Source organism: Talpa europaea (assembly GCF_964194135.1).
Source record: "Talpa europaea genome assembly, chromosome: 10".
NCBI classification, from domain to species: Eukaryota; Metazoa; Chordata; class Mammalia; order Eulipotyphla; family Talpidae; genus Talpa; species Talpa europaea.
The window spans coordinates 24,430,245-24,458,094 of NC_140077.1; the positions used below are offsets into that span (position 1 = coordinate 24,430,245).

Genomic DNA, 27,850 nt, shown 5'->3' on the forward strand with positions numbered 1-27,850 from the left:
GGGGAGCAGCGGGTGTCAGGAGAGGTCTGCTGTGCCGTGTGGGTAGCTCCTTGGCTGGCTGGGGATCAAACTCATGCTGCAGAGGCTGAAAACAGCTTCATAGGTTGTGTCTTAACCCCTGGCACCACCAGGGAGGCCCCTGGTTGAGTAGTTTTCTATTGCCCATATAGACTACATCTTTACCCACTCATCTGTCAGTGGGCACTGAGGTTGTTTCCAGAGCTAGACTTTTATAAATAGTGCTACAGTGAACATAGGAGTGCATAAATCCCTATGAATTATTGATTGATTGATTGTATTCTTTCAGTAGGAGTAGAATGGCTAGATCATATGGTAGATCATTTTTAACATTTTGAGAAACATCCATATTGCTCTCCACAGGGGCTGGACCACTCTACATTCCCACCAATAGTGAATAAGTGTTCCTGTTGTTTTCTTTAAAGATTTATATATTTATGCATACAAGAACTGGGGTGTAGACCAGAGGTGTGGGAGGTGAGAGGATTCACTAGAGAGAGTGGGGAGCACAACAGGCAGATCTGCTGAAATACACTGCTGAGGGGAGCAGTGGGCAAGACAGGAGTGGTTTGCTGCACTCTGTGTGTTGCTTCCTGGTGGCTGAGGTCCAAGCTTGTGCTGCAGTGGCTGGCAATAGCTTGATAGCGCTAAGATTTTAACCCCTGTGCCAGCAGGGAGGCCCTAAGGGTTCCTTTTTCCCCACACCCTCCCCAACATTTGTTGTTTCTAGGTCTTTTAATATGGGCTGTTCTCACAGGTGTGAGGTGATGTCTCTTCTGGCTTTTGATTTGCATTTTCTTGATGACAAGTGGAACATTCAGCTGCTGTGTTTGAATGATTTCACTGCTGGGCTAGGTAGAGCCCCGTCTTCAGTTTACTGTCTCTTGATCCTGCATTCCCTTTGGGGATAATTGGTGTCAAAACATTTGGAAAAGCACTGTGCTGGGAGAATCGGGATGTCTCCTTTTTTCTCTGAAATAGACTAGCTCCCTGTGCTCTTCTTTTTCATCCTGCCTCGTTGCTGCTTCCCATTGTGTTTTCCTAGGTCTTTTTATTTATTTGTTTGTTTGTTTGTTTGTCTGTCTGTCTGTTTGTTTATTTATTTATTTATTTATTTATTTATTTATTTATGGAAAGGGCACTAAGAGCTTTTTTCCTTCTGCTCAGGTGATGAATATTGCCACAAGAGCTATTCTCTTTCATTATTTGTCAAGACTTTGGACTTTGGACTTTGAAAACGATAGATTCTGTTTCACTATTTATTTTTTTATTTTTATTTTTTTATAGAGGCATGTTTTATTTATTTGTTTGTTTGTTTGTTTTGTTTATACATGCACTGGGTACACTCAGAAGCGCGGGAGGGTGAGAGAATTCACCAGAGCCAGAGCAGGGAGCAGAGAAGGCAGAAGGACCGAAGTACACTGCTGAGGGGAGCAGCGGGCGGCAGGAGAGGTCTGCGCACCATGTGGGACCCTCCTCCGGTGGCCGGGGAGCAGCCGGGGATCGAACCGGCGCCGCAGAGGCCGCAGGCAGCTTCGCAACCCAGCGCTCAACCGCTGCGCCACCGGGGAGGCCCTGTTTCACTATTTAAAATATGGCCATCGCTAAAGAAATAAGTAACTTTTCCACAAAAACTTATATATTTACCAACACTAAGGTGACTCTTGTCTCTTTGTCACTCTTGTTTTCTTTTTTGTTGTCATTGCACCAATAGGTGAAAGTACACTGAAGGTAAAATTATAATATTTATCTAAGAGTTCAAAGTCTTTGACCAGATTATATTTAGCGCTGATAAAATATTTGGATTGGAAACTCTCGATTGCCTATGTAACACATAACAATGGCTCTCTTCACAGTCCTGGTGATTTGTCTTTCTTGTTTCATTCTTCTTTTTCTATGGAATCGAAACAATACCCCAGGAAGGCTGCCACCTGGCCCAACCCCTCTTCCAATCCTTGGAAATATCCTACAGTTGGATCCTAAAAACCTCAGCAAATCTTTAAGCAAGGTAGGTATGATTAATTTTTCTTCCGTTGTTTGCAATGTGTAATAAGCTAGCTCGTTCTCACCTTCTTTCAAAGAAGTGGTTTTCAAGGGCAGTGTCCACTGGATAGCTAGACGTGCTTAAATGATCTGCAGCTCAGGCTGCCAGAAGGGAATGAGATACACGGGGTGACTGCTGAAAATGCCGAAGTAGGAATTTCCCTATCCATATGGTGAGCTGGCTTCCCCTTTTCATAATTATTCTTTGGTGAACCCCAATGGAGATGAAACTATGTTCAATTTTTAAAAACCTATTGATTTAGAGAGTAACGATACCAAAACTTACATAAAAGTACACATTGAACCCCTATGTTTATAGCAGCACTGTTTACAATAGCTAAGCTTTGGAAACAACCCAAATGCCCAAAAATAGATGACTGGATCAAGAAGATGTGGTCCATATATACCATGGAATATTACTCAGCATTCAAAAAAGATAAACACATGCAATTTGCAGCAACATGGATGGCGCTGGAAGGGATCATGCTCAGCGAAATAAGCCAAAAAGAAAAAGAAAAATACTGGATGGTCTCACTCATAGCAGGAATCTAGAGAACTTAAATAAGGGACCAGGAAAATGAATATAAGAAAGTGAAAATCAAAATCAACAGAAAACTATGAACCAGAGACACTTTTTGGGGGGTGGGGGGCGGGAGGGGAAGGATTGGGGTCAGAATGGGGCGTTTGCAATTGTATGGGGGAATATAAAAATAAAATTTATTATTTAAAAAAAAAGTACACATTGATTTGAAGGTAAGGATATAACTAGTGTTTCAGGAAATTTCAGTTTCTACTTATTTACTTTTTGAATGAGCAGCTACTCTAGTTACCTTTTTATCCTGCCTCCTTGCTGGTTCCCATGGTGGCTTTTTCCTTGGTCTTTTAGAAAAGGGCACTAAGAGCTTTTTTCCTTCTGCTCAGGTGAGGAATATTGCCACAAGAGCTATTCACTTTCATTGTTTGTCAAGACTTTGGACTTTGGACTTTGAAAAATGATAGCTTTCAGTTTCACTATTAAAAATACGGCCATTGCTAAAAAAATATGTAACTTTTCAGTTGGGATTTCCACAAAAACTTAGATATTTACCAACACTAAGGTGACTCTTGTCACCTTAGTTCTAGCTATGTATGTGACAATAGCTCTCTGAAGGTTGAGGTAATTTTCTGAAATCTGTTTTCCCTGAAATAATTACAGAACACTGTCCACAGAAGCTCCTTTTCCTATGTTTGACCTCTGAGTTTGAAGATAATATGTCAGCACCCCTCAATAATCTATTTGTTAGCACACAGCCTTCAACGAGTATTTAAAATCTGAGTTTTGAATCTATTTCTTAAAATGTGAGCAATAATTCTTTTGTGCAGAGTACTTGATTATACCATAGAGTCAACAATTTATGAAATGCTTACTATGTTAGATACTTGGGATTGTCATTGGCGAGTTAAAAAGAAAGACCCTAGCATGGAATTTATGTTCAGGAGGGCAGACATACATTTATGAAATAATCATGCGGATAAGTATATGGTTACAAACCACGTAACAGGACCCACTAGAAGAGACCATGTGTCTTAGAGAACTAGGGGTGGGAAAAAAAGGCAGCAAGAAAGGCTCTGAGAAAGTTAAGTTGAAGGTGAAATCTAGAGATGGAGCAGGCATTAACCAAGATGCAGTTAAAAGTCTGTACCAGTTCTTTTCAATTTGGAGAATTACTTACTGGAATCTCTGAAAGACATCCACTTTGGTTGTTGCTTAGAGAGTAAGTGAAAACGTGTGTGAGATGAGATTGGAGAGGGAAACAAGTGTTGGAGCATGCAGGTCTCACATTGAGTTAAAAAATACTAGCCTTCGGGGCCTCCCTGGTGGCACAGGGGTTAAAAACAGCACTATCAAGCCATTGACAGCCAGATTTTGATCCCTGGGCCAGGGAGCAATCCACATGGAGACCTCTCCTGCCTCCCCGTTGCTCCTCTCAGCAGTGTATTTCAGTAGATCTGCCTGTTCTGCTCCCCACTCTCTCTGGTGAATCCTCTCACCACCTGCACCTCTGGCTTACACCCCAGTTCTTGTATGAATAAATAAATCTTTAAAAAATACTAGCCTTTGTTATAAGAGCAAGGCTATTCCATTAACAGGTTTCAAGGACTTCATGTTAACGTTTTCTTTTGAAAATTTCATCCTGGTTGCTTTTTGGAGAATGCAGAAGAATCAAACATTGGATAAGTTGGAAGAGTGTAAGTCCTATATCATTTAAAGAGTACCTAATAAATTGCCATGACAAGGCCTCCCTGCTGGCGCAAGGGGTTAAGCACTGCACTGTGAAGCAATCCGCAGCCTCTGCAGCACAAGTTCAATCCCTGGATGGCCAGGGAGCAACCCACATGGTGCAGCAGATCTCTCCTGTCTCACCCGCTGCTCCCCTCAGCAGTGTATTTCAGTTATTCTGCCTGTTCTGTTCCCCACTCTGTCTCTGGTGAAGCCTCTCATCCCGCTGCATCTCTGGCCTTTACCCCAGCTCTTGTATGCATAAATAAATCTTTAAAAAAAATTAAAAAAAAAATTGCCATGACAGAAAGACCCAGTAGTACAATGGCTTAAGGAACACAGGAGTTGATTTCTATCGCTCATTATGATATGGAGGGAGTGCTGGTAGACTGCCTCCTTTTTCCACCATGGTACTCAGAGAACTAGGTTTGTTTTTTAAGGATTTATTTATTTATGCATACAAGAACTGGGGGACAGGGAAGTGAGAGGATTCACCAGAGACAGAGTGGGGAGCAGAACAGGCAGATTGACTGAAGTACACTGCTGAGGGGAGCAGCGGGCACGACAGGAGAGGTCTGCTGCACCTTGTGGGTTACTTCCTGGCCGCCGGGGATCAAACTGGTGCTGCAGAGGCCACGGATAGCTTCACAGCACCGTGCTTAACCTCTTGTGCCACCAAGGAGGCCCGAGAACCAGTTTTTCTCAAACTTGTCCTTTGTCATCTGTGCTCCTAGGCGCCTGTTCTCATTGGCCTGGTCACAGTGGGGCCATCTCCATGCTGCCACTTCGTGGGGAGGGGGGGACAGGTAGGGCATGCAATTGTCACTTATGCAACAGTGCAGGATTGCACATAACACTTCTGATTAAATCAGTTCCTGGAAGCTTATCACATGGTCCCCCAGATTGCTGGGGCATATCTATCATGTTAGAGGTCTCTGCACAGTTATGTAAACCTGTGGCTAATCAATAAAACTTAAATAAATCTTAGAGATCTCTGGTGCTAAAAAGAAGACAGAGAGAAAGGAAAAGGAAGGATGATGATTGGTTTACACCTGAGACAAGATGGAGCAACTTCCTTTCCAGATGGAGAAATAAATCATTTATTGTAATTCTAAGAAGGAAGAGAAACTTGGTGCGATTTTAAGTTCATCAGAAAAAAAGTTAATAAAACAGTATGAAAGGCCTCCCTGGTGGTGCAAGAGGTTAAGCACTGGCTATGAAGCAATCCACAGCCTCTGCAGCATGAGTTCGATCCCCGGCCTGCAAGGGAGCAACCCACGTTGCGCAGCAGACCTCTCCTGTCTTGCCCACTTCTCCCCTTGTTACAGGGCAGGGAGAGGGGCAGCCCAAACCCTGCAAACCTGCCTATTCTAAATGGGTTCTGCCATCCGCCACATCAACACAAAACATATGAGACTTTAATGGGAAGGAACTTTAATACAATTAGGAAACAATACAGGAACGGCAAAGAATCTAGTTTCTAAATCAAGCACCCAAAGTTACCCGTCCCCTCGTGGGTAAAAGTCCATCCATATGGGATTGGCCCAGAACAAGGCCCCAAAGCCTGCCACAAGTCTAAAGCATCTTCCAGTGGGGACCCACAGCAAAGGGTCAGAAACAACCAGACAAGCCCGGAAGGAAAAGAGCAAAATCAACATCAAGATAAAAGCTGCCATTGTCACCTCCCCACGGGTCTCACCCACATCTGCGTCACCCAGTTCACGACCAAAAGACAAGCACAGTTTCTTCACGTGTCTCTAGGCTCCATGTGCCTCCTCCAGGTCCCCTGGCTCCATCCGGCTTCCTTCCTCAGTCTCTTCTGCAGCTTCTCCTCTCCCTGCTCAGCTCCACCCTCCCTTGGGTGGAGCAGGGAACCTGGAACCTCCCCCTTTCCTGGGGACCACCCTGTTACACCCTCAGCAGTGTATTTCAGTCACTCTGCCTGTTCTGTTCCCCGCTCTGTCTCTGGTGAATCCTGTCACCCCCTCACATCTCTGCCTGTACCCCAGCTCTTGAATGCATAAATAAATAAATCTTTAAAAAATAAAGCATGAATAAAGTCCATAAAATAGCTCCGTCACACAGTAGGAACTGAATAAAGGATAACTATAATAGCAACATTAACAAAAAATACCATGATAATTACCATTTAACTACTGTGATTTCTCATTAGATTACTGAGTCTAGAATTTGAAATCTTCTATAATGGGAGAATGAATATTAACATGTTTCTTCAGGGCCTCCCTGGTGACCTAGGAGTTAAGTATCAGCACTATCACCTCTAGGGCCTGAGTTGGATCCCTGCTCAGAGAGCTGGCCCACAAATGGTAGAGCAGACCTGTCCTGTCTCATCCGCTGCTCCCCTCCGCAGTATATTTCAGTCAATCTGCCTGTTCTGTTCCCTACTCTGTCTCTGGTGAATCCTCTCATCCCCCACAACTCTGGCCTATACTCCAGTTCTTCTATGCAAAAATAAAATCTTTATGTTTTATTTATTTTTTAAAGATTTATTTATTTATGCATACAAAAACTGGGGTGTAGGACAGAGGTGCAAGAGAGGAGGGTGGGTGAGAGGATTCACCAGAGACAGAGTGGGAAACAGAACAGATAGACTGACTGAAATACACTGCTGAGGGGCACAGTGGGAGAGGCAGGAGAGGTCTGCTGTGCCATGTGGGTAGCTCCCTGCCCGGGGATTGAATTTGTGCTGCAGTGGCTGTGGATAGCTTGATAGCGCTATGTCTTTCTTTAACCCCTGTGCCACCGGGGAGGCCCAATAAATAAAATCTTTTAAAAATGTTTCTTCAGTTAAATAGAAAATAATTCTATCTCTGATCTACATTTTACTTGTGAAATTCTCAATAATGTATCTCTTACTCCTTTTCCAGTTAGCAGAAGAATATGGCCCTGTGTTCACTCTATATTTTGGCTTAAAACCCACCGTGGTGTTGCACGGATTTGAAGTGGTCAAGGAAGCTCTGATTGATAATGGGGATGTGTTTTCTGGCAGGGGGAGTATCCCAGCATTTGACCACAACCTGCAAGGACGAGGTATGCTTCTATTTGGGGGATGTGTGTGGATATGTAAGTTGCAAAGACTTCCGGTTGGCTAAGGCATTGAGAAATTAAAAGTATTTAAGGAAGTGTATGAAAATATCATAATTCCAGCAATTTTCTATGAAGGTTCATTAATCCATATTTAAAATTATGAAGGTGGCCTATGTCTGTGAAACATAGATGCAATGAAAGCAAACCACTCAACCACTAATGGTCTATGAATGTGTGACTAAACCATATTTTCATTTTTAAATTGTGTTTAGTTAAGATAAAGAGGAAAAGGCAAAAAAGAGAGAGGGAGGAAAATGACAAATTTATCCTATTCAATGAACATTTTCTTTTTTAAAATGATTTATTTATTTATGCATACAAGAGCTGGGGCACAGGCCAGAGGTATGGGGGAGTTAGAGGACCTACCAGAGACAGAGTGGGGAACAGAATAGGCAGATTGACTGAAATATACTGCTGAGGGGAGCAGCGGATGAGTCAGGAGAGGTTTGCTGCGCCATGTGGGTAGCACCCTGGCCGGGGATTGAACTTGTGCTGCAGAGGCTGCAGACATAGGTTGCATCTTACCTTCTTGCACCAGCAGGGAGGCCCTCAATGAACATTTTCTTTATGGCCTGAGTCATGGTTTCCAAAGATTCCTTTGGGAGCTTGCCTAGTATATATGGGGTCAGTATAGGTTTAGAATATTTCCAACCTTGCCTTCTATCCCCTTTTCTTCTAATAAAGCATAAGAAGTATTTAAATCCACTAGAATACAAAGAAAAAAGCACAAATACATTCTAACAGGAGGATCATATATGCATAGTGAGTGTGGATTAGAACTGATATTTTAAAAAGTTTTTATAAATTAAGTATTGGATCATCTTCCATTTGGTTTTGGAACCATCTAGTCCAAAGGAGGTAAGACTCAAAATGGTGTCACTTCCTCCCCGACATTGTTCTCCAAGACCTGTCTGGACAAATTGCCTATGTGCATTATTTATTTATTTATTTTAAAATATTTTTACTTATTTATCTATCTATCTATTTATTTATACATGCACTGAGTACAGTCAGAAGCGCAGGAGGGTGAGAGAATTCACCAGAGCCAGAGCGGGGAGCAGAGCAGGCAGAAGGACCGAAGTACACTGCTGAGGGGAGCAGCGGGCGGCAGGAGGGGTCTGCGCGCCATGTGGGACCCTCCTCCCGTGGCCAGGGAGCAGCCGGGGATTGAACTGGCGCCACAGAGGCTGCGGGCAGCTTCGCAACCCAGCGCTCAACCGCTGTGCCACTGGGGAAGCCCTATGTGCATTATTTTTTTCCCTTGGTCTTGTCTTGGTTCTGTGAGTCTGATGTTGAATTTCCTTGGTGCAAAGACCACATTTCATAGGAGAGATTTAACAAATAAAAGGAGAAATGTTAAAATTGAAAAGGAACTGCTAAGCAAATAAATCTTTCCTGTTTCCTACTAAAGGGTCTTACAAAATGACGAGGGTTGTGGCTGTATCCATTGTCTGAGGAACAGGTTTTCATGAGCTTCCATCCAATGCACATGAGCTATCTATTCCCTTAAGAATTGACTCCTTTTGTTGTTTCATCTAAAATTCACACATAGGGCCTCCCTGGTGGCACAGGGATTAAAGACAGTGCTACCAAGCAATTAGCAGCCACTGCAGCAAGAGTTCGAGTCTGGCCAGGGAGCTAGCCACATGGAGCAGCTGACCTCTCCTGTCTTCCCCTGCTCCCCGCAGCAGAGTATCTCAGTGGATCCGCCTGTTCTGCTCCCCGCTCTCTCCGGTAAATCCTCTCAACCTCCCCCCCCACCTCAAGCCTGTAGCCCAGTTTTTATATGCATAAATAAAAATAAATCTTTAAAAAAATAAAAAAAATAAAATTCACACATAATGCATGAAAGTCAGCACTGTAAGCTTAACCTATGACTGAGACTCACCATGCTTTATGGGCTGTGAGAGCTTAGAGCAATCATTTTGCCTCCCTGGTCTTCAGCATCAGTAAAATGGGGACAAAATTGTTGGTTCACAGAGTTATGCTGAGGTTTAGAGGAGCTAGTGGATGAATATGTAAAACCAAGAATGTTGACAGAAAGATATTAGCCCAATGAGAGGAAGCAGATGAAGTTGCTGGGTTGTGAGGAGAGGGTGGGGATTCCTTAGGCTGCCACCTCTCTATTTACATCCCTGCTAAAGTGATATTATCATTTTCTGAGATAAAGACTCTGGGCTAGAATTCATGATTCTGTAGATGATTCCTCTGTTTGTTCTGGTCCTGGTAGGAGTTGCTTTCAGCCACGGAGAAACATGGAAGCAAACCCGGCATTTCTCCCTCATGATTTTGCGGAAAATGGGGATGGGGAAGAAGACCATTGAAGACAGAATTCAAGAGGAAGCCTCATGCCTGGTGGAAGCATTAAAAAAAACCAATGGTGTGTATTTCTTTATGGAATCAACAGTGATCTTTTGGGGAGATTTAATGCTACTACAGAGAGATTACAGGGAGATATGGTGAATCAAATACAACAGTTTACTTTTTTGTTCACATAACAGTAGTAAGAGTGAAGTAGTTGGCACCAGCTTTTTCATTCATCAGCTTGGTGTGGGCTTTGATATCTCAACATGTGGCTTCCACTGTCACCAGGATTCCTTTCTTTGCATGAAAGCAAAAAAGAGCAACAAACAAGGAAAAGAGCAACTTAGTTTTAACAGGTCAGGTAGGGCAGGGGTAGTCAGAATTTCTCTCACATTGCATGGGCTATAACTTAGGACCACGCCTAAATAAGCAAAGCCTGGAAATGTGGCTGTCTGCGCCAAAGGAGAGAAAGCGGAACAGATACCTCTCAGAGACTGAAAAGATAAACTCTTGCCATCACTGGAGCTGGAAGGGATAAGGCTAAGGGAAATAATCAGAAGGAAAAAGACTAATACCCAATGGCGTCACTTTTATGTGGAATATAGAGAAACTAAACATAGGATCAGATAAAGCCAAATACCAACACTCACCCTTAAAAGCTGGCTATGGTGTGTGTGTGTGGGGGGGTGGTTAAAGGGAGGAGGTTAAGGAAGAGGAAGTGGGAAAGCAGACCAGAAAACAAAGGACTATGGGCACCTGGGTGGTGAGAGGGCTAAAGTAACAGTATCTGAAGGCGGGGATCCTATACTTCCAAAATACAAACAATAATGTTAACCAAAGTTACCTCAATTAAAAAAAAAATTTTAGGGCCTCCCCTGGTGGTGCAGCTTGAGTGCTGGGCTGTGAAGCTGCCTGCAGCCTCTGCAGCGCCGGTTCGATCCCTGGCCGCTGGCGAGGGTCCCACATGGCACAGCAGACCTCTCCTGCCACACCCGCTGCTCCCCTCAGCAGTGTATTTCATCAGTCTGCCTGTTCTGTTCCCTGCTCTGGTGAATTCTCTCACCCTCCCATGCTTCTGACTGTAACCAGTGCTTGTATAAATAAATAAATCTTAAAAAAAATTCCTTTAAATATAGTGGGAAATAAAGAGAACATGGATTTGATAATAGCTAGTAATTTTGGTCCTGAGGACTTGAAAATCTCTGTAATTTCTTTAGGAACTTCTTGAGAAACATCACAAACTTTTCACAAAATTTATATATCAAGTCATGATGCTGCATACCTTAAACTTATACAGTATTGGATTATATCTCAAAACTGAAAATTTTAATTATATCTCATATATATTTATGTTAATTATATCTCAAAACTGAAAAAAGAGCCTTAGTGGTTCAGCAGTAAGGGTCACATCAAATCCTTCTTAGTGTGTAGGGCTGCATAACAGCTAATCAATGGGTGTGAGAGGGAAGGGAGGGAGCTCAGTAGCACATCTGCTCCTGGGCATATTGGGGTGTGTGTGTGTGTGTACATCACATGCAGGGGTAAGAAGTGTGGAGGAGAGAGGAGGGTAGGAGACTTGACAGGAAAGGAGCAAGATCAGAGTCATGAGATAGGGTTTACTAGCCTCAATATTAAATATTTTTCAAGAAAACTAACAACACTATATACAGTGGAGGGCTATTGTGTTTTTAGTTTTTTAAACATTTATTTATTTATGCATACAAGAACTGGGGTACAGGCCAGAGGTGTGGAAGGTTAGAGGATTCACCAGGGACAAACTGGGGAGCAGAACAGGCAGACTGACTGAAATACACTGAAGAGGGGAGCAGGGGTTGAGACAGGAGAGGTCTGCTGTACCATGTGGGTAGCTCCCTGGCCAGCCTGGGATCGAAGTCTGCTGCAGAGGCTGCAGACAGCTTCACAGTGCTGTGCTTAACACCTTGTGCCACCAGGGAGGCTCCCACTGTGTTTTAAATCAATGTTGTATCATTATCCAGATAGACGGATTCCTCTTTTTTGCTGATACTAATATAAAATGCAAATATTACAAATATTTGCATGATTATGATTTGCTCCTTAGAATAAATACATTTCTGAAAAAGGCAGGAGAGTGCCAATGAACATGTACTGGACTTTTGATACATATTACCTAGGACTGGATGGGAGGGCCTGTAGGAGAAGTGATAGCAACTGAGTTGTTACAATTTGGGGGTAAATGTGGAGAAGTCAAAATATAACCCCCAAATTAAAATAAAAAGCTATTTAAAAATTAGTTAAAATCTTACAGATGGGGGCCTCCCTGGTGGCGCAGCGGTTGAGCGCTGGGTTGTGAAGCTGCCCGCAGCCTCTGTGGCGCCGGTTCAATCCCCGGCTGCTCCCCGGCCACCAGAGGAGGGTCCCACATGGCGCGCAGACCTCTCCTGCCGCCCGCTGCTCCCCTCAGCAGTGTACTTCGGTCCTTCTGCCTGCTCTGCTCCCCGCTCTGGCTCTGGTGAATTCTCTCACCCTCCCGCGCTTCTGACTGTACCCAGTGCTTGTATAAATAAATAAATAAATCTTTAAAAAAAAATCTTACAGATGGGATGCCTGTTTCCAATATGTGAATTTAATTCCTTTCACAATTTTTTTAAAGATTTATTTTATTTATTTATGCATCGAAGAGGTGCAGGGGGTGCACAGAGCATTCACCAGAGACAGAATGGGGAGCACAACAGGCAGACTGACTGAAATGCACTGCTGAGGGGAGCAGTGGGTGAGACAGGAAAGGACTGCTGTGCCATGTGGGTCAGATCCCTGGCAGGGGCTCAAAAACATGCTACAGTGCCTGGCGGTAGCTTGAAAGTGCTGAGACTTTAACCCCTGCACGACTAGGGAGGCTCTATTCTTCTTTTCTATAAGAAATACCTGGGTTTTTTTTCAACTATGTTTTATAAAATGTGATCATCATTGCTCAGCTTTCTTTGGGCCCCATGACGCAGTGTCCCCCTGAGAACTACATTTCACACCTTTAAATATGTATTTGAATGACCTCTTATTTATTTTCCTTCATGTGAATTCCCAGTGGCTCTTATTTGGAGAATGATATAAATGGGAGAATACTTGAGGCAAATTAATAAATAATTTGGACTGCATTGCACAGTTTTGAGAAAAGATACTAAATTTTAGCTTAGGCATGTGCAGTTTACACTGATAATGGAAAGTCCACGTAGTTCTTCTACTTCAAAAATCTTAGAAGTCAACCCTGCTCAATTATAGTGAACATCAGCTTCAGATTTATATGAAAACTGTATTGTAATGTTTAACTTATTCTTTGCAGCATCTCCCTGTGATCCTACTTTACTTTTGGGCTATGCTCCCTGCAATGTGATCTGCTCCATTGTTTTCCAGAATCGTTTTGAGTACAGTGATAAGAAGTTGGCAACTATGTTAGGCCTTTTTCATGAAAGCCTCAAAATTTTAAGCAGCCCCTGGATACAGGTAAGATCAAGGTTCTTTTATTTTTTAATTATTATTTTTAAAGATTTATTTCTTTATACAAGAACTGGGCTACAGGCCAGAGGTGTGGGGGCTGAGAGAATTCACCAGAGGCAGAGTAGGGAGCAGAACAGACAGAGGGACTGAAAGCACTGCTGAGGGGAGCAGCGGGCGAGACAGGAGAGCTCTGCCGCGCCATGTGGGTATCTCCCTGGCCGGACGGGAATCGAACCCATGCTGCAGAGGCTACGGACAGCTTCACAGCGCTGGGCTCAACCTGTTGCACCACCGGGGAGGCCTGATCACGTTTTCTTTTAAATAAAAAATTTCTAGCTAATTTATCGTTCATGCACACCACAGCCCTTTGCCCTATTTCAAAAGAGTTAAAGTTTATCAGGCCATCACTTAAAACCAATTAGTAAGTTGTCAAATCAATTTAATGTGAAGAAATGAATTTTTTAAAAAAAGATTTATTTATTTATTTATACAAGCACTGGGTATAGTCAGAAGCGCGGGAGGGTGAGAGAATTCACCAGAGCCAGACCGGGGAGCAGAGCAGGCAGAAGGACCGAAGTACACTGCTGAGGGGAGCAGCGGGCGGCAGGAGAGGTCTGCGCGCCATGTGGGACCCTCCTCTGGTGGCCGGGGAGCAGCCGGGGATCAAACCGGCGCCACAGAAGATGTGGGCAGCTTCGCAACCCAGCACTCAACTGCTGCGCCACGGGAGAGGCCCAAGGAATGAAATTTAATACATGGAATATAGTCATAGAAAGGTGAATTTACAAAAACCAGAATCAATCATTGCCTTTTTTAAAAAAACATTATTTTCCCTGATTTTATATTTGTAGATGAACAGGGTGGTGCTCTAAAATGTACCAATTACAGTGCAGTGTCAGAAAATGCTATTTCATGTGTTTATAATCATTAATGACTAAAAATTTGTGTAGGGAAGGTGAGAGAAAGGGTCAAAACAGGCTGGGAAGGGCACAAGGAAGCTTGGTGATGGCCGTAGGGACTACAACCCTGGGGGAAATCAAACACTGTACAAAAATGAACAATGTGAGAAGATATTTTCAATTAATAAAAGAAAAAAATTCAAATAAAAATTTTGATAGATTATAAAGTTGTGATGGATTCCTTCTGGGAAAGACTTTCCAGGACTAAGAGTCAACTTATTTGAGATATTAAGCACATTTCCAAAAATGTTTAGCCAAGCTAAAGCAAGGGGTGTGCTAGGTCTAGAAACTAGATTTCTTTTTTTTAAAAAGGTTTATTTATTTATGCATACAAGAGCTGAGGTACAGGCCAGAGTTGCGGGGGTGAGAGGATTCACCAGAGACAGAGTGGGGAACAGAACAGGCAGATTGACTGAAACACACTGCTGAGGGGAGCAGCTGAGCAGACAGGAGAGGTCTGTTATGCCAGAGCTCGTGCTGCAGTGGCTGCTGAGAGCTTCACAGTGCTGTGCTTAACCCCTTGTGCCACCAGGGAGGCCCTTAGAATCTAGATTTCTTGATACTCTATCAAGTTTGATACAAGATCCCAGACTGAATAGACTGCTTCCTTGTCTACCAAGAGTGTTTAGTAAGTCCTGAGATGCTGTCTTAAGTAAGCGAGTGAAACTCAGGACTGGCAATGGCCAGATCAATAGAGCAACATGCACATTTCTCAGAATATAAAGTGCCTAAATAATAATAATTCAGGGATTTCTTTGATCTCTACAATGAACTGTTTCTTCATTATATAAAAAAAGGGTATGAGCCATGCACAGTTTTTGGGCAATTCTCTGGAGAAGTAGAGGTAAATAAGCTGGATAAAGAGGGGTTTCAGATTCTATTACTAGTTTGGCATCTTAGATTGTTTGACCACCTCTTCTGAACCTCCATATCTCATCTGGGAAGAGGTGGATGCTCCTGAATTCCTTTGGTCATAGTTAAAATTTAATTGGTTCTGGGCCTCCCTGGTGGCACAAGGGGTTAAGCACCCCACTATGAAGCAATCGGCAGCCTCTGCAGCATGAGCTCGATCACCAGCTGGCCAGGGAGCCACCCACATGGTGCAGCAGACCTCTCCTGTCTTGCCTGCTACTCCCCTCAGCAGTGTATTTCAGCCAGTCTGCCTGTTCTGCTCCCCACTCTGTCTCTGGTGAATCCTGTCACCCCCTGCATCTCTTGTCTGTACCCCAGGTCTTACATGCATAAATAAATAATTCTTAAAAAAAATTTAATTGGTTATAACATTGTAATGCATGCATACTGTAACTCTGGTCATTTTATCAGTTTTCTCCCTAAAATTCTAAGTGCATTCTAGTGTAGGAAGCATGTCTTATTTATCTTTTCATCATATAGCAAAATGTCTGATACATAAGCTGCACCTCTAAGAGTCTGCCAAGTGAATTAACAAGTGATTCTTTCCTCTTTCAGCTCTACAACACTTTCCCTTCCTTAGTGTATTATCTTCCAGGAAGTCATAACAAGTTAATGAAAAACATTAATGAGATAAAAAAGTTTATTTTGGAAGAGATAAAAGACCACCAAGAATCCTTCGACCTCAATAACCCTCGAGACTTTATTGACTACTTCCTGATCAAAATGGAACAGGTACTATGTGACCTCCATAGCCTATTTCATCTTTGTGGGTGATGTGACTCATGGATTCTCTTAGTTCTTCCCAGTAAAGCTGAGATATTAAACCAAACCATCCTCCCTAAAGATGTATTATTTCCTTCTGCAAACCACATTGTGTATCTTAAGATATTTCTTACTGTGGGTCTGCTAGTCCTAAGTGGCCTGTTCATCCACCATTTTTTTGTTACCTGCAGTTCTGCATTCTTAAACAAGGTCAGAACAGCTGGGTCAATCAGTCATAGGAGCCAGACCTTACAAGGTGCCTTTCAGATCAACCAAGAGCTTAAAGCTTGATCACTCTGGGAAAGCTATACATCATGAGGTACAACCAGGAATGCCTGGAGGGTGTGGGGGGGTGGTGGTGCTGAGGACAAATGTATCAACGTACTCCCAGTTATACATCAAGAAGTATGACCGGGAACGCCTGGGGTCTGAGGGCAGATGTATGACAAGGGACCCTAGAAACTGATGAGTGGAAAGGCTTGTTGATAAGATTGAAACCATGGCTGGGGGTCTAGGGCTTGATCTCAATTACAATACCAAGTCAGCAAGCAGATGCCTGGAGGGCAGACTTGCAACCCCTGATGCCACAGCTGAGAGAGCACATTTTCTAGTTTTGCCCCTCCCTTTTCTTTTTGTCCTCCTTTCCCTCACAACTGATACCATAGGATTATTCTATTAGTAAAAAGGCCAGGACCTTGCTCTTCGGCAGCATCCTGTATCCTACAGCTTGCTCCACGACTGCCATTTGTCAGTGCAGTGTTGTCATCAAAACATCTTATCAAAATGACTTGGAAGTTTTTATATTAACCATGTTAAAGCTGATTCTTTACTGGGGGCAGACTCACATGCACATTGAAACAAACCAGCATACGTGCCTTCAAGATTAATCATCAGCGCAAAAACCTGCCATTATAATGCAGCATCCTGTGATCACACCCTAGGGTCTCCTTAAGCGAGTCGAACTCTCTTCCCATTTCTTAAATTTAAGTTTTCATGTCAATGTTAGTTATTTCTCTGCCATGTCACTCATTGTCAGGATGATATAAAAACTATAAATTTTAAAAAGTGAAATTATATTTTGAGTAGGGTAAGAGTGAGAAGATTCCTGGCTATCTTCTTGTTTAATGCTTTCAAATTACAGTGAACTGGGAAATCAGATAACCAGTCACATTCAAAATGTCCAAGCATATTAAAAGTATCCTTCTAGGAATTGATTCTTGGCAAATGAACTTTTAAATAAATTCATTACTGATAAAAAAAAAAGATTAATGATCACATCCTTCATAAAGTTAAATCCCATGAATGGAAGATGTAAGAAGTGAGGGAATTCAGGAATGGATAGAGATACAAAAAGCATTATCTTTGGAAATTTTGTTGGAAATTTTCACAGACTGAAGTAGGTTTCGAGGAAGCTCTGAGATGGACAAAGATGACAAAAACTCTGAGATGGACAAAGATGACAAAGTTTCAGGAAATGATAAAGGCAGTGACATTTTCAGTTTATCTTGAGAATAACTGAGGAACTGTTGTGGGTATAATTGCTGAGGAGCTCATGCTAGTGATACAGTTTGGGGTGGGTAGCACTGAAGGCTTGACTGGGAAATTTTAAAAAATTATCATTAAAAAATGATAAAATTGCTAACATGCTACAGCTGACAATGAGTAGCAGTGATGACTTGAAAAGGATTGTTTGAAAGAAATTGTCAACACGTTGGAAATTCATGACTGATTATGTTTTAAGTGTTTGACAGAATCCTAACAATTCATCTAATTTTAAGGAAGCAATAGCACTCTTTAATGTCTGCCTTAATTTGCAAATAAGCAAATTAAGCTAATAATGATGTTGTATTGACTTATGTTCCCTCAAAGGCTTTCTTCTTTGTCAAGTAATTCTAACACATTGTTGCTAGGAAAAACACAACAAACAGTCTGAATTTACCATGGACAACTTGATCGCTACCTTGGTGGATCTGTTTTTTGGGGGGTCAGAGACTGTGAGCAACACCCTGAGATATGCTCTCCTCCTGCTGCTGAAATACCCAGAGGTCACAGGTACGATCACAGGTGACAGGCAGGATGGAATTCCAGGAATTTTTACTACCATTGGATGTATTACATTCAAATTAGATTATATCAATGTACCAAAAGAGAACAAAATGTTTAAATAGCAGCAGAAATTTGAAGAGCAAAAGGGATTGTTTTCCCTTGTGTCCTTGATACGGGTCAGTACAGATACAGTAAACACAGCTATGTGAAGATCTGGATAGAATTTGCCTTCCCCTTTTTCTAAAAAATCTCACTTGTCCAGAAAATTATTATTTTTGTTAAAAGATATTTCTTTTTTTTAAATTTTTTAAAATTTTATTTTTATATTCCCCATACAATTGCAACTCCCTTATTTTGACCCCAATCCCTCCCCTCCCCGCCCTCCACCCCTCATAGAGTGTCTCTGGTTCATAGATTTTGTTAATTTTGATTTTCACTTTCTTAGAGTTATTCATTTTCCTGGCCCCTTATTTAAGTTTTCCAGATTCCTGCTATGAGTGAGACCATCTGGTATTTTTCTTTTTTTTTTTTAAATATTTATTTATTTATTTTATTCATTTATACAAGCACTGGGTACAGTCAGAAGTGCGGGAGGGTGAGAGAATTCACCAGAGCCAGAGCGGGGAGCAGAGCAGGCAGAAGGACCGAAGCACACTGCTGAGGGGAGCAGCGGGCGGCAGGAGAGGTCTGCGTGCCATGTGGGACCCTCCTCCGGTGGCCGGTGGCCGGGGAGCAGCGGGAATTGAACTGGCACTGCAGAGGCTGCGGGCAGCTTCACAACCCAGTGCTCAACCGCTGTGCCACCAGGGAGGCCCTGGTATTTTTCTTTTTCTTTCTGGCTTATTTCGCTGAGCATGATCCCTTTCAGCGCCATCCATGTTGCTGCAAATTGCATGTGTTTATCTTTTTTGAATGCTAAGTAATATTCCATGATTTATATGTACCACATCTTCTTGATCCGGTCATCTATTTTGGGGCATTTGGGCTGTTTCCAAAGCTTAGCTATTGTAAACAGTGCTGCTATAAACATAGAGGTGCAGGTGCTCTTTGGAATTGATGTTTCTGTGTCCTTTGGGTAAATCCCTAGGAGTGGAATTGCTGGATCATATGGAAGCTCTATGTTTAGTAGGTCCAGAAATCTCCACACAGCTCTCCATAGTGGTTGGACCAGTTTGCACTCCCACCGATAGTGCAGAAGAGTTCCTTTTTCTCCACAACCTCGCCAACATTTGCTGTTGCTAGTTTTTTTAATATGTGCCATTCTCACTGGTGTAAGATGGTATCTCATGGTAGTTTTGATTTGCATTTCCCTGATTACAAGTGATGTTGAACATTTTTTCATATGTCTGTTGGCCATTTGCATTTCCTCTTCAGAGAAGTTTCTTTTTAGCTCTTCTGCCCATTTTTTGACAGGATTATTTTCTTTGTTATTGTTGAGTCTCATCAGCTCTTTGCAGATTTTCTTTTTTTGAAAGATTTATTTTTATTCATTTATACAAGCACTGGGTACAGTCAGAAGTGCGGGAGGGTGAGAGAATTCACCAGAGCCAGAGCGGGGAGCAGAGCAGGCAGAAGGACCGAAGCACACTGCTGAGGGGAGCAGCGGGCGGCAGGAGAGGTCTGCGCGCCATGTGGGACCCTCTTTCGGTGGCCGGGGAGCAGCGGGAATTGAACCGGCGCTGCAGAGGCTGCTGGCAGCTTGGCAACCCAGCGCTCAACCACTGCGCCACCGGGGAGGCCCTCTTTGCAGATTTTTGTGATCAGTCCTTTGTCATTTGTGTTGTGTGCAAAAATGTTCTCCCAGTTGGTGGGGTTTCTCTTTGTTTTTTTTTTTTTTTGAAGATTTATTTATTTATTTATACAAGCACTGGGTACAGTCAGAAGCGCGGGCGGGTGAGAGAATTCACCAGAGCCAAGCGGGGAACAGAACAGGCAGATTGACGAAATACACTGCTGAGGGGAGCAGCGCCATGTGGGACCCTCGCCTGGTGGCCAGGGATCAAACCGGCGCTGCAGAGGCTGTGGGCAGCTTCCCAACCCAGCGCTCAACTGCTGCGCCACAGGGGAGGCCCTTCTCTTTGTTTTGGTTATTGTCTCTTTTGCTGTGCAGAAGCTCTTTAATTTGATGTAGTCCCAGCTGTTGATCTTTGCCTTCGCTATCACTGCTTTGGGTGATGTGTCTGTAAAGATGTCTTTGATATGCAAATCACGTAGTGTTTCACCTATATTTCCTTCTATGTATTTTATGGTTTCAGGTCTTATATCTAGTTCTTTAATCCATTTTGAGTTGATTTTTGTGTATGGTGTGAGGTAGTGGTCAAGCTTCATTCTTTTGCATGTAGCGACCCAGTTTTCCCAGCACCATTTATTGAACAAATTTTCTTTGCTCCAATGAATGTTCTTTGCTCCTTTGTCAAATATTAGTTGACCATAAATCTGCGGGTTTATTTCTGGATTTTTTATTTGATTCCATTGGTCTGCATGTCTGGTCTTGTTCCAATACCATGCAGTTTTGATGATTATGGCTTTGTAGTATAGTTTGAAGTCTGGGCGTGTGATGCCTCCATTCTCTTCTGTTTTTTTCAGGAGAGCTTTGGCTATTCGGGGTTTTTGGTGATTCCATATGAATTTCATCAATAATTGTTCTATTTCTTTGAAGAATGACATTGAAATTTTGATTGGAATAGCATTGAATCTGTATATTGCTTTTGGTAGGATGACCATTTTAATAATGTTTATTCTTCCAATCCATGAGCAGGGGATGTCTTTCCATTTCTTTGTATCTTCTTCTATTTCTTTTAACAGTGTTTTATGGTTTTCTTTGTATAGGTCCTTTACATCTTTTGTTAGATTTATTCCCAAGTATTTGATTTTTTTTGTTTCAATAATAAAAGGGATTTTTTTTGATTTCTTCTTCTTCAGATTTATTGTTTGTGTATAGGAAGGCTACTGACTTTTGCGTGTTGATTTTGTATCCTGCCATTTTACTGAACTGATTAATTAGTTGAATTAGTTTTTCTGTGGAGTTTTTGGGGTTCTCTATGTATATTATCATGTCATCTGCAAATAGTGACAGTTTGACTTCTTCTTTTCCTATTTGGATTCCTTGTATGTCTTTCTCTTGTCTTATTGCTCTGGCTAGGACTTCTAGTATTATATTGAAAAGCATGTTAAAAGATATTTCTACTGAAGTTTTTTGGAATGTTAAGAAGTGACTTGAGAAAATCACAGTATTTTTTGATCACAGAGACTCGCTCTAACCAAAACAAAGTAGTACACAATAAAAATTGTATCTTTTCAAGTGCACCATTTTAGGTAAAAAAAAAAAAATTCCCTTGCAAACATAATTTCTTTTGCAAATCCAACTTTTTCATTTTGTCCTCTTCATTTTTACTGTGTCCTCATCTAAGAGAATATTTTCTTCACTAATACATCATGTCTTGTGCTTTGGTGCATATTAAGACAGTTTTAGCACAATTAAACCACATGCAGTTATCTCTGACATCAGCACCAGATTTTCCCACTTATTTATAATACCCTCCCATTACATATAAGACTAAATGGAGCAATTTACAAGTAGAGTCTTGAAATTGCTTTGCTCACACACATTGTGGGATATGGATGTAGCTGCCTTATTTTCACATGACACAGATTCTTTCAGTCAAATAATTTTACACTCTCTTTTCTTGCTCCAAGTTCTTTTTTTAAAATTGAGGTAACATAGGTTTACAACACTGTACATGATCTAGGGGAATAGGTCCACCTCTCTTCAGAGGCACATCACCATGCCACACCCACCACCAAAACATCCATCATCCTCCACGATAAACCTTTGGGAGAGCTGCCCAATTTTTTTCTTTATATCTAGTAGTATATAATTTTAACATATTCCCTTACAAAGATGTTCTTCTGGTAGTAAGTAAATGCCATTTGACAAAAGTCACAACATAAATATGGGACCAGGAACAATACTAATTATAATAAGGTAAAAATCAAAATCAACAAGCAGCTATAAACCAGAGACACTACGGGGGGGAGAAGGGAGTAGGATCAAAACAAAGGGTGGGTGGGAATTGTGTGGGGACTATAACCAAGATGAAAATGCATACAATGTGCAAAAATGAACAGTGATGTAAAAAATATATAAAAGAAAAAGAAAAGAAAACATACAGACAAAACAAAACCAAAAAGTCACTATATGATCCTAGAGAAAATGACTTACAGACCTAACAACAGTGGCTTAGAATTCTGAGTATTAGGAAGTAGCTGTGTGACCTCAGATTCATGATTCTCTCCCTACTTCGCTCCTTCATCTGTTTTAAAGGAGAAAATTTTACTTCCTGACAGTCATAGAAAACGTTATTAAATGTTTTTAATAATTAATAGTCATAATTAAGCCACGCATTACTAGTTACATGTTATTAACTTTGCAATTAAAGGGAAATATGCTTCATGAACACAAATTCCTTTTTTTAACCTTACTCAATTTCTAAAATTGTAGGTTTGAGGAAGGAAAATACCACAGAAAACCTGGATATACAAAATGTTCTAAGTCTGTTTCCTATTTGCAAAACACACAAAATAATACCAACACATAGGATTACTGAGAGGAATTATAAAGTAATATAATAGTGCAGCTTGCCTGTTATAGTTTACTGTCTAAATAATTATTAACTTATTTACTTTTGTGCTCTGTGCTGATTCAACTAAACATCTTTCAATTGTTCTAGTTCGTTGGCATTTATGTACTGGATAGCTCTTACCCTCTTGGAACTTAACATATTTGAAACAAAATCTGGCTTACTCAAAATAGTTCGAGTCCACGGCCTCTAGTGAATCTTCATAATTCCAGATCCTGAAGTTCACTAAAGAAAAGTACACAAAACAAGGAATTAGAACTGTGTTTTTAGTACAATCGTGTTCTATAATATACACATGTTCATGTCTTGCATGAGACCCCAGTATGCCCAGAAACACAAATTCTGCTTCTTTCCCCACCCCCAGGTAGCAACCCAGCATTTTCCCTTCTTTACCTCTTCCCCCACCATATCACCAGGCCCAAGAAGAACACGTAAAAAGTCTTTTTCTTTTCACACAAATCTCATTCTGACATTGCCAGCGAAAGCCCAGAAGGAGATCCAGAACGTGGTGGGCAGACACCGGAGCCCCAGCATGCAGGACCGCAACCACATGCCCTACATGGACGCCTTGGTGCACGAGGTCCAGAGATACATTAACCTCGCGCCCAGTGGCCTGCCCCATGCAGTGACTCAGAACATCAAGTTCAGAGGATTCCTTATTCCCAAGGTGAGAGATATTTCATCTGTAATCCTTCTTAGAAACCTCAGGTCAAAAAAAGGCAAACTAGCTAGCTGACCACAGACCTGAGGTGTAGAGCAAGGGAGGGGGAGACCAGAGGGGTCCAAACCGGGAGGGAAGAACAAAGGACTATGGTGACAGTTCACAGGTGACGGGGTGGCTGAGAACTGTGGGGACTCTACCTGAGGGGAGAAAGCAACTATTGTACAAAAATGAACAACGATGTAATTAAAAAAAAAGAATTTCAATTCTTGCTTTGTGGGTGTAGCAGCGGGAAGGCACAGAGCAGGTTTTCTATAATTGGGGCAGAAGGGGGTAAAGGAGAATCCTAGGAGCGCTCAGTCACTTCTGCAGGCTTTTATTGGGATTTACCAGGTACAGGGCAGGCAGGGGTGCCGGGAGGCCTGCCCCCGACCCCCCAGCAAGTCTTCACTCTTTCTGGGCTCTCCAGGGTTCTCTCGTGGTCTCTGCGCCTCTGCTGGTGCTGCTCTCTCGGCTCCCCTTCCGGTGGTTCCGCTCTGCTGTTCCGCCTGCGGCCGGTCACGCCACCCTTATAAGCCCAGGCTCAGCCCAGGTGAACCCACCTACGCATGCCCACACCCTACTCCAGGTGCCCGCCGTCAGGCATGCACTCAGGACCGCAGGGATCCATCAGTCCTTATGGCTGGGAGGGCAGAAAATCCTGACAATTATTTACCCTACGAACCTTTATTAAGGTCGCCAAATATTCTGAATAAAATCATTATCATCGTAACAGTTACAAACTCTTTATTGAGCATGTTAGCATGTCTAAAAATATTTCATAATTTATCTCATCTTTACAATACACTAATGCAAATATGTTGTTTACATTCTACTAGTTTTGAAAAGGAGGCACTGAAATTTTAAACTTACCTATGATCATAGAGTTTAATTTTATAGAAATTGAGATTTGATCCTGAAAACTAAACTAAATCATTATGTTACACCATGTCTCTGAGTTGAAGAAAACCTTGATAGAAGTCCAAAATGCTGTCTCATCTCCCCATGAACAGACAACAATTCAAAAGAAAAAACACAGCAGGAGGAGGGGAATCTTAGCAGTTTTTCATCTTGATGGAAAAGTGAAAGAGTTTCAAGAATATGGCAACTCAGAAAGACTTAATAATTGTTTTTAAAGGAAATGAACTGATGACCACAGTTGGTTACAAACAATGCACTTCTTTGCACCATCTTTCCGTGCCGCCATCATGGTGCTCATGAATCTCCTGGCTGATGCTCTCAAGAGCATCAACGATGCCGAAAAGAGAGGCAAATGCCAGGTTCTTATTAGACCGTGCTCCAAAGTTATCGTCCGGTTTCTAACTGGGATGATGAAGCATGCTTACATTACGAATTTGAAATCATTGATGATCACAGAGCTGGGCAAATTGTTGTGAACCTCACAGGCAGGTTAAACAAGTGTGGAGTGATCAGCCCCAGATTTGATGTGCAACTCAAAGATCTAGAAAAATGGCAGAATAATCTGCTTCCATCCCGTCAGTTTGGTTTCATTGTATTGACAACCTCAGCTGGCATCATGGACCATGAAGAAGCAAGACGAAAACACACAGGAGGAAAATCTTGAGATTCTTTTTCTAGGGGTGTAAAACACATGTGGAAATAAAACGCCTCAATGGACAAAAACAAAACAAACAAACAAAAAAACAATGCACTTCAAGGAACTTCCTTAATTTTCTTAAAAGCAAGTGATGGTGGGCCTCCCTGGTGGTGCAAGGGGTCAAGTCTCAGCACTTTGAAGCTGTCGCCAGCCACTGCAGCAGGGGTTAGATCCTAACCCACGTGGCACAGCAGACCTCTCCTGTCTTGCCCACTGCACCCCTCAGCAGTGTATTTCAGCCAACCTCCCTGTTTCTGTGCCTTACTCCCTCTCTGCTGAATCCTCTCACCTGCCCGCCGCCCTCATCTCCACCTCCCTGCTCCCCGCACCTCAGCCTACACCCCAACTCTTGTATGCATGAATAAATCTTTCAGGAAAAAAAAAAGTGATGGTGTCAGGCTATAAACTGATGAGAATGGCCTTGGAGTCAATGAATAGCACCCTGGACTGTCAGGGCATCATTTAATAAGGTTACCAAGTCCCCACTCCTGGCCCAGCAGGCAGATTTGGGAGATTTCAATAGAGAGGGGAACTGAATGAGGTTGCCTTGGAGACAAGGCCATAAGATTGACCACAATGACCAGAAAAATCAGACTAGTTCCAGGAATGTAGAAGTAGGGCCAGGACAAGATTTAAGTCCAAAAGCCAGTGCCTGACACCAGACAGCCCAGCAAATAACTGGTGCAAGCTGGCGCCCCAAGATAGAAAGCCCGCAAAAAACAGAGTATACAAGAGAGCCTCAAACCCTCCTTTGTGCGCAGACCTGCTCCCCTGCAGGATATTTCAAGAAATCCGCCTTTTCTGTTCTCCCCTCTGTCTCCAATGAATCCTTCCACCCCATGCCTCTGGCTTCACCCCGATATTTCTCACCACTACATGGACAGGCATGCATGATTTTATACCCATTAGACTTGGTCTCTAATTTGTTCTGTGACAGGAAGCAAATGCCTCAATCTCCTATAAAATGAAAAGATTAGATAATAATTTTTTTTAAGTCTCACTTTTTTTTTTTTTTAAAGTCTTACTTCTGAATAATCAAATATATCTGCTTCCTTTATATCAGGGCACAAGCATACTAACATCTCTGAATTCTGTGCTACATGATGGCAAAGAGTTTCCCAAACCAGAGACATTTGATCCTGGCCATTTCCTGGATGAAAGTGAAAATTTTAAGAAGAGTGACTACTTTATGCCTTTTTCAGCAGGCAAGCAAACTTCACTTATTTATATACATGTAATCAGGGGTCAAGTGAGATGACGAAGGGCTTTGCACGGAAGTTGCTCTGGGCTGGGTAAATTGTTATTTTGTGTGGGGTCAGAGGCACCAGTCCCAAAGTCCAGGTTGTTTCTCATCAGATTGGAGTCAGCACTCACCGTCCCATAACCTACCACTTTGGTTCCAAAGGGCTCCTCCTACAACTGTAATTCCATAAAGACCTTTTTTCACCTGACCTGAGAAACCAGGTCGCTCAATGAGCTTACCGCAGACCTTTTTATCAGAGCCAAGACTACTTGCTCACTGGTTTAAAGTCAACACTGGAGACACAAGAGTCGATGGGAGGAAATGAGGTTTATTCATTGGTCAAGGAAGGAGAAAGGAACTCATGCTCTAAAGGCCTTCAGCCCAAACTGGGGAGACGCAGGGCTTGCCTGGAGGAGTGCTAAGGAGGGAAGCTAGAGTCTACGGTGGCAGCATTTCGGAGAAAGAGCAGGGGTTTCTAGAAACTGCATTCACACCCCTTTTTATTCCAAGTTTGGTCTTGACCAGATCTGTCCTGGTGCAGGTGAGCATGATTTTTACTATGATAATGAGGCTGCGTGTGACTTTATGTGAAATGTGAAACGTGCTATATTTTCAATAAGGTCATTAATGAGTGTTGTAGAAAACAGATAAGGGAGTGAATTGTATGCCCTGTGCATGTCAAAGAAGTCTGCATGAACATAACAGACATCTGAGGTGGATCTAGAAGAATGGGATTATCTGCAGGCTGAGCTGGAATCTGAGGCAATATCACTGGTGTTACTGGGGCTAGTGAAAAGCTAGTAAGATTTGTGGCCAGTTCATAATATTTTTTATACTATGCAATGGAAAGTTCTTGAATTGTTTTTTAAAGCAGGGACCTGACAAGGATAAGATTATCTAAATAAGGGCCTCCCTGGTGGCGCGAGGGGTTAGGAGGCAACCTATGAAGCTGTCCACAGATACTGCAGCACGAGTTTAATCCCCAGCCAGGGAGTTACCCACATGGTGCAGCAGACCTCGCTGCTCCTCTCAGCAATGTGTTTCAGTCAATCTGCCTGTCCTGTTCTCCACTCTCTGGTGGGTCCTCTTAGCCCCCGCACCTCTGGCATGTACCCCAGTTCTCGTGTGCATAAATAAATAAATATTTTTAAAAAAGATTATCTAAATAAGAAGTAAATCTATTGTTGACTCTTGGGTTGAAGTAGATGGAAAAGTACAGTGCATGTCTCATACCAACTGGGATAAGCGAGTGTGGAATTTGTGTGTGTATGTCTAGAAAGATGTCACTGACAAACTGTAGCAGAGCAATTCCAACATGGGTGTACAGAAAAGATTTTTTTTGCACAGTATGCACACAGAAATTTGTGCTGAGGAAATGAAGAAAACCATGTTTGGGGGTAGATAGAAGAAGTCATATTTGATTAGACTTTCTAAAAATTTATATTTATTTATTCACTTCATATTTATTTAGGTTTCCCTGTGTGCTAACTTAGAGAATTAAGTAAACATTTAATTTATGTTTCTTTTTAGGAAAGAGAGTGTGTCTTGGAGAAGGCCTGGCCCGAATGCAGCTGTTTTTATTTCTGACCACCATTTTACAGCGTTTTACCTTGAAACCTCTGGTTGATCCAAAGGACATTGATACCACGCCAATAGCCAATGGAATAAGCACCATCCCGCCCTTCTTTGAGCTCTGCTTCATCCCAGTGTGAAAAAAAGACAAGCTACCATGTGGCAGAGCAATTGTTGCTGGTCTCTGTGTTAGC

General features: G+C 42.3%; 1 protein-coding gene and 1 pseudogene across 2 annotated transcripts; both read left to right on the top strand.

The window, feature by feature from the left end:
• Window positions 1-1,858: 1,858 nt before the first annotated feature.
• Window positions 1,859-27,796, top strand: LOC311179134 (cytochrome P450 2C21-like; the record flags this gene model as incomplete). The annotated part of the gene is made up of 9 exons (XM_084246101.1): window positions 1,859-2,026; window positions 7,210-7,372; window positions 9,660-9,809; window positions 13,050-13,210; window positions 15,631-15,807; window positions 17,748-17,889; window positions 23,003-23,190; window positions 25,905-26,046; window positions 27,615-27,796. The coding sequence occupies 9 exons, from the start codon at window positions 1,859-1,861 to the stop codon at window positions 27,794-27,796; spliced, it is 1,473 nt and encodes a 490-aa protein (XP_084102227.1).
• Window positions 24,417-24,935, top strand: LOC311179135 (small ribosomal subunit protein uS8-like; annotated as a pseudogene). Its single transcript has one exon. The product of its transcript is annotated as a small ribosomal subunit protein uS8-like (transcript).
• Window positions 27,797-27,850: the final 54 nt, after the last annotated feature.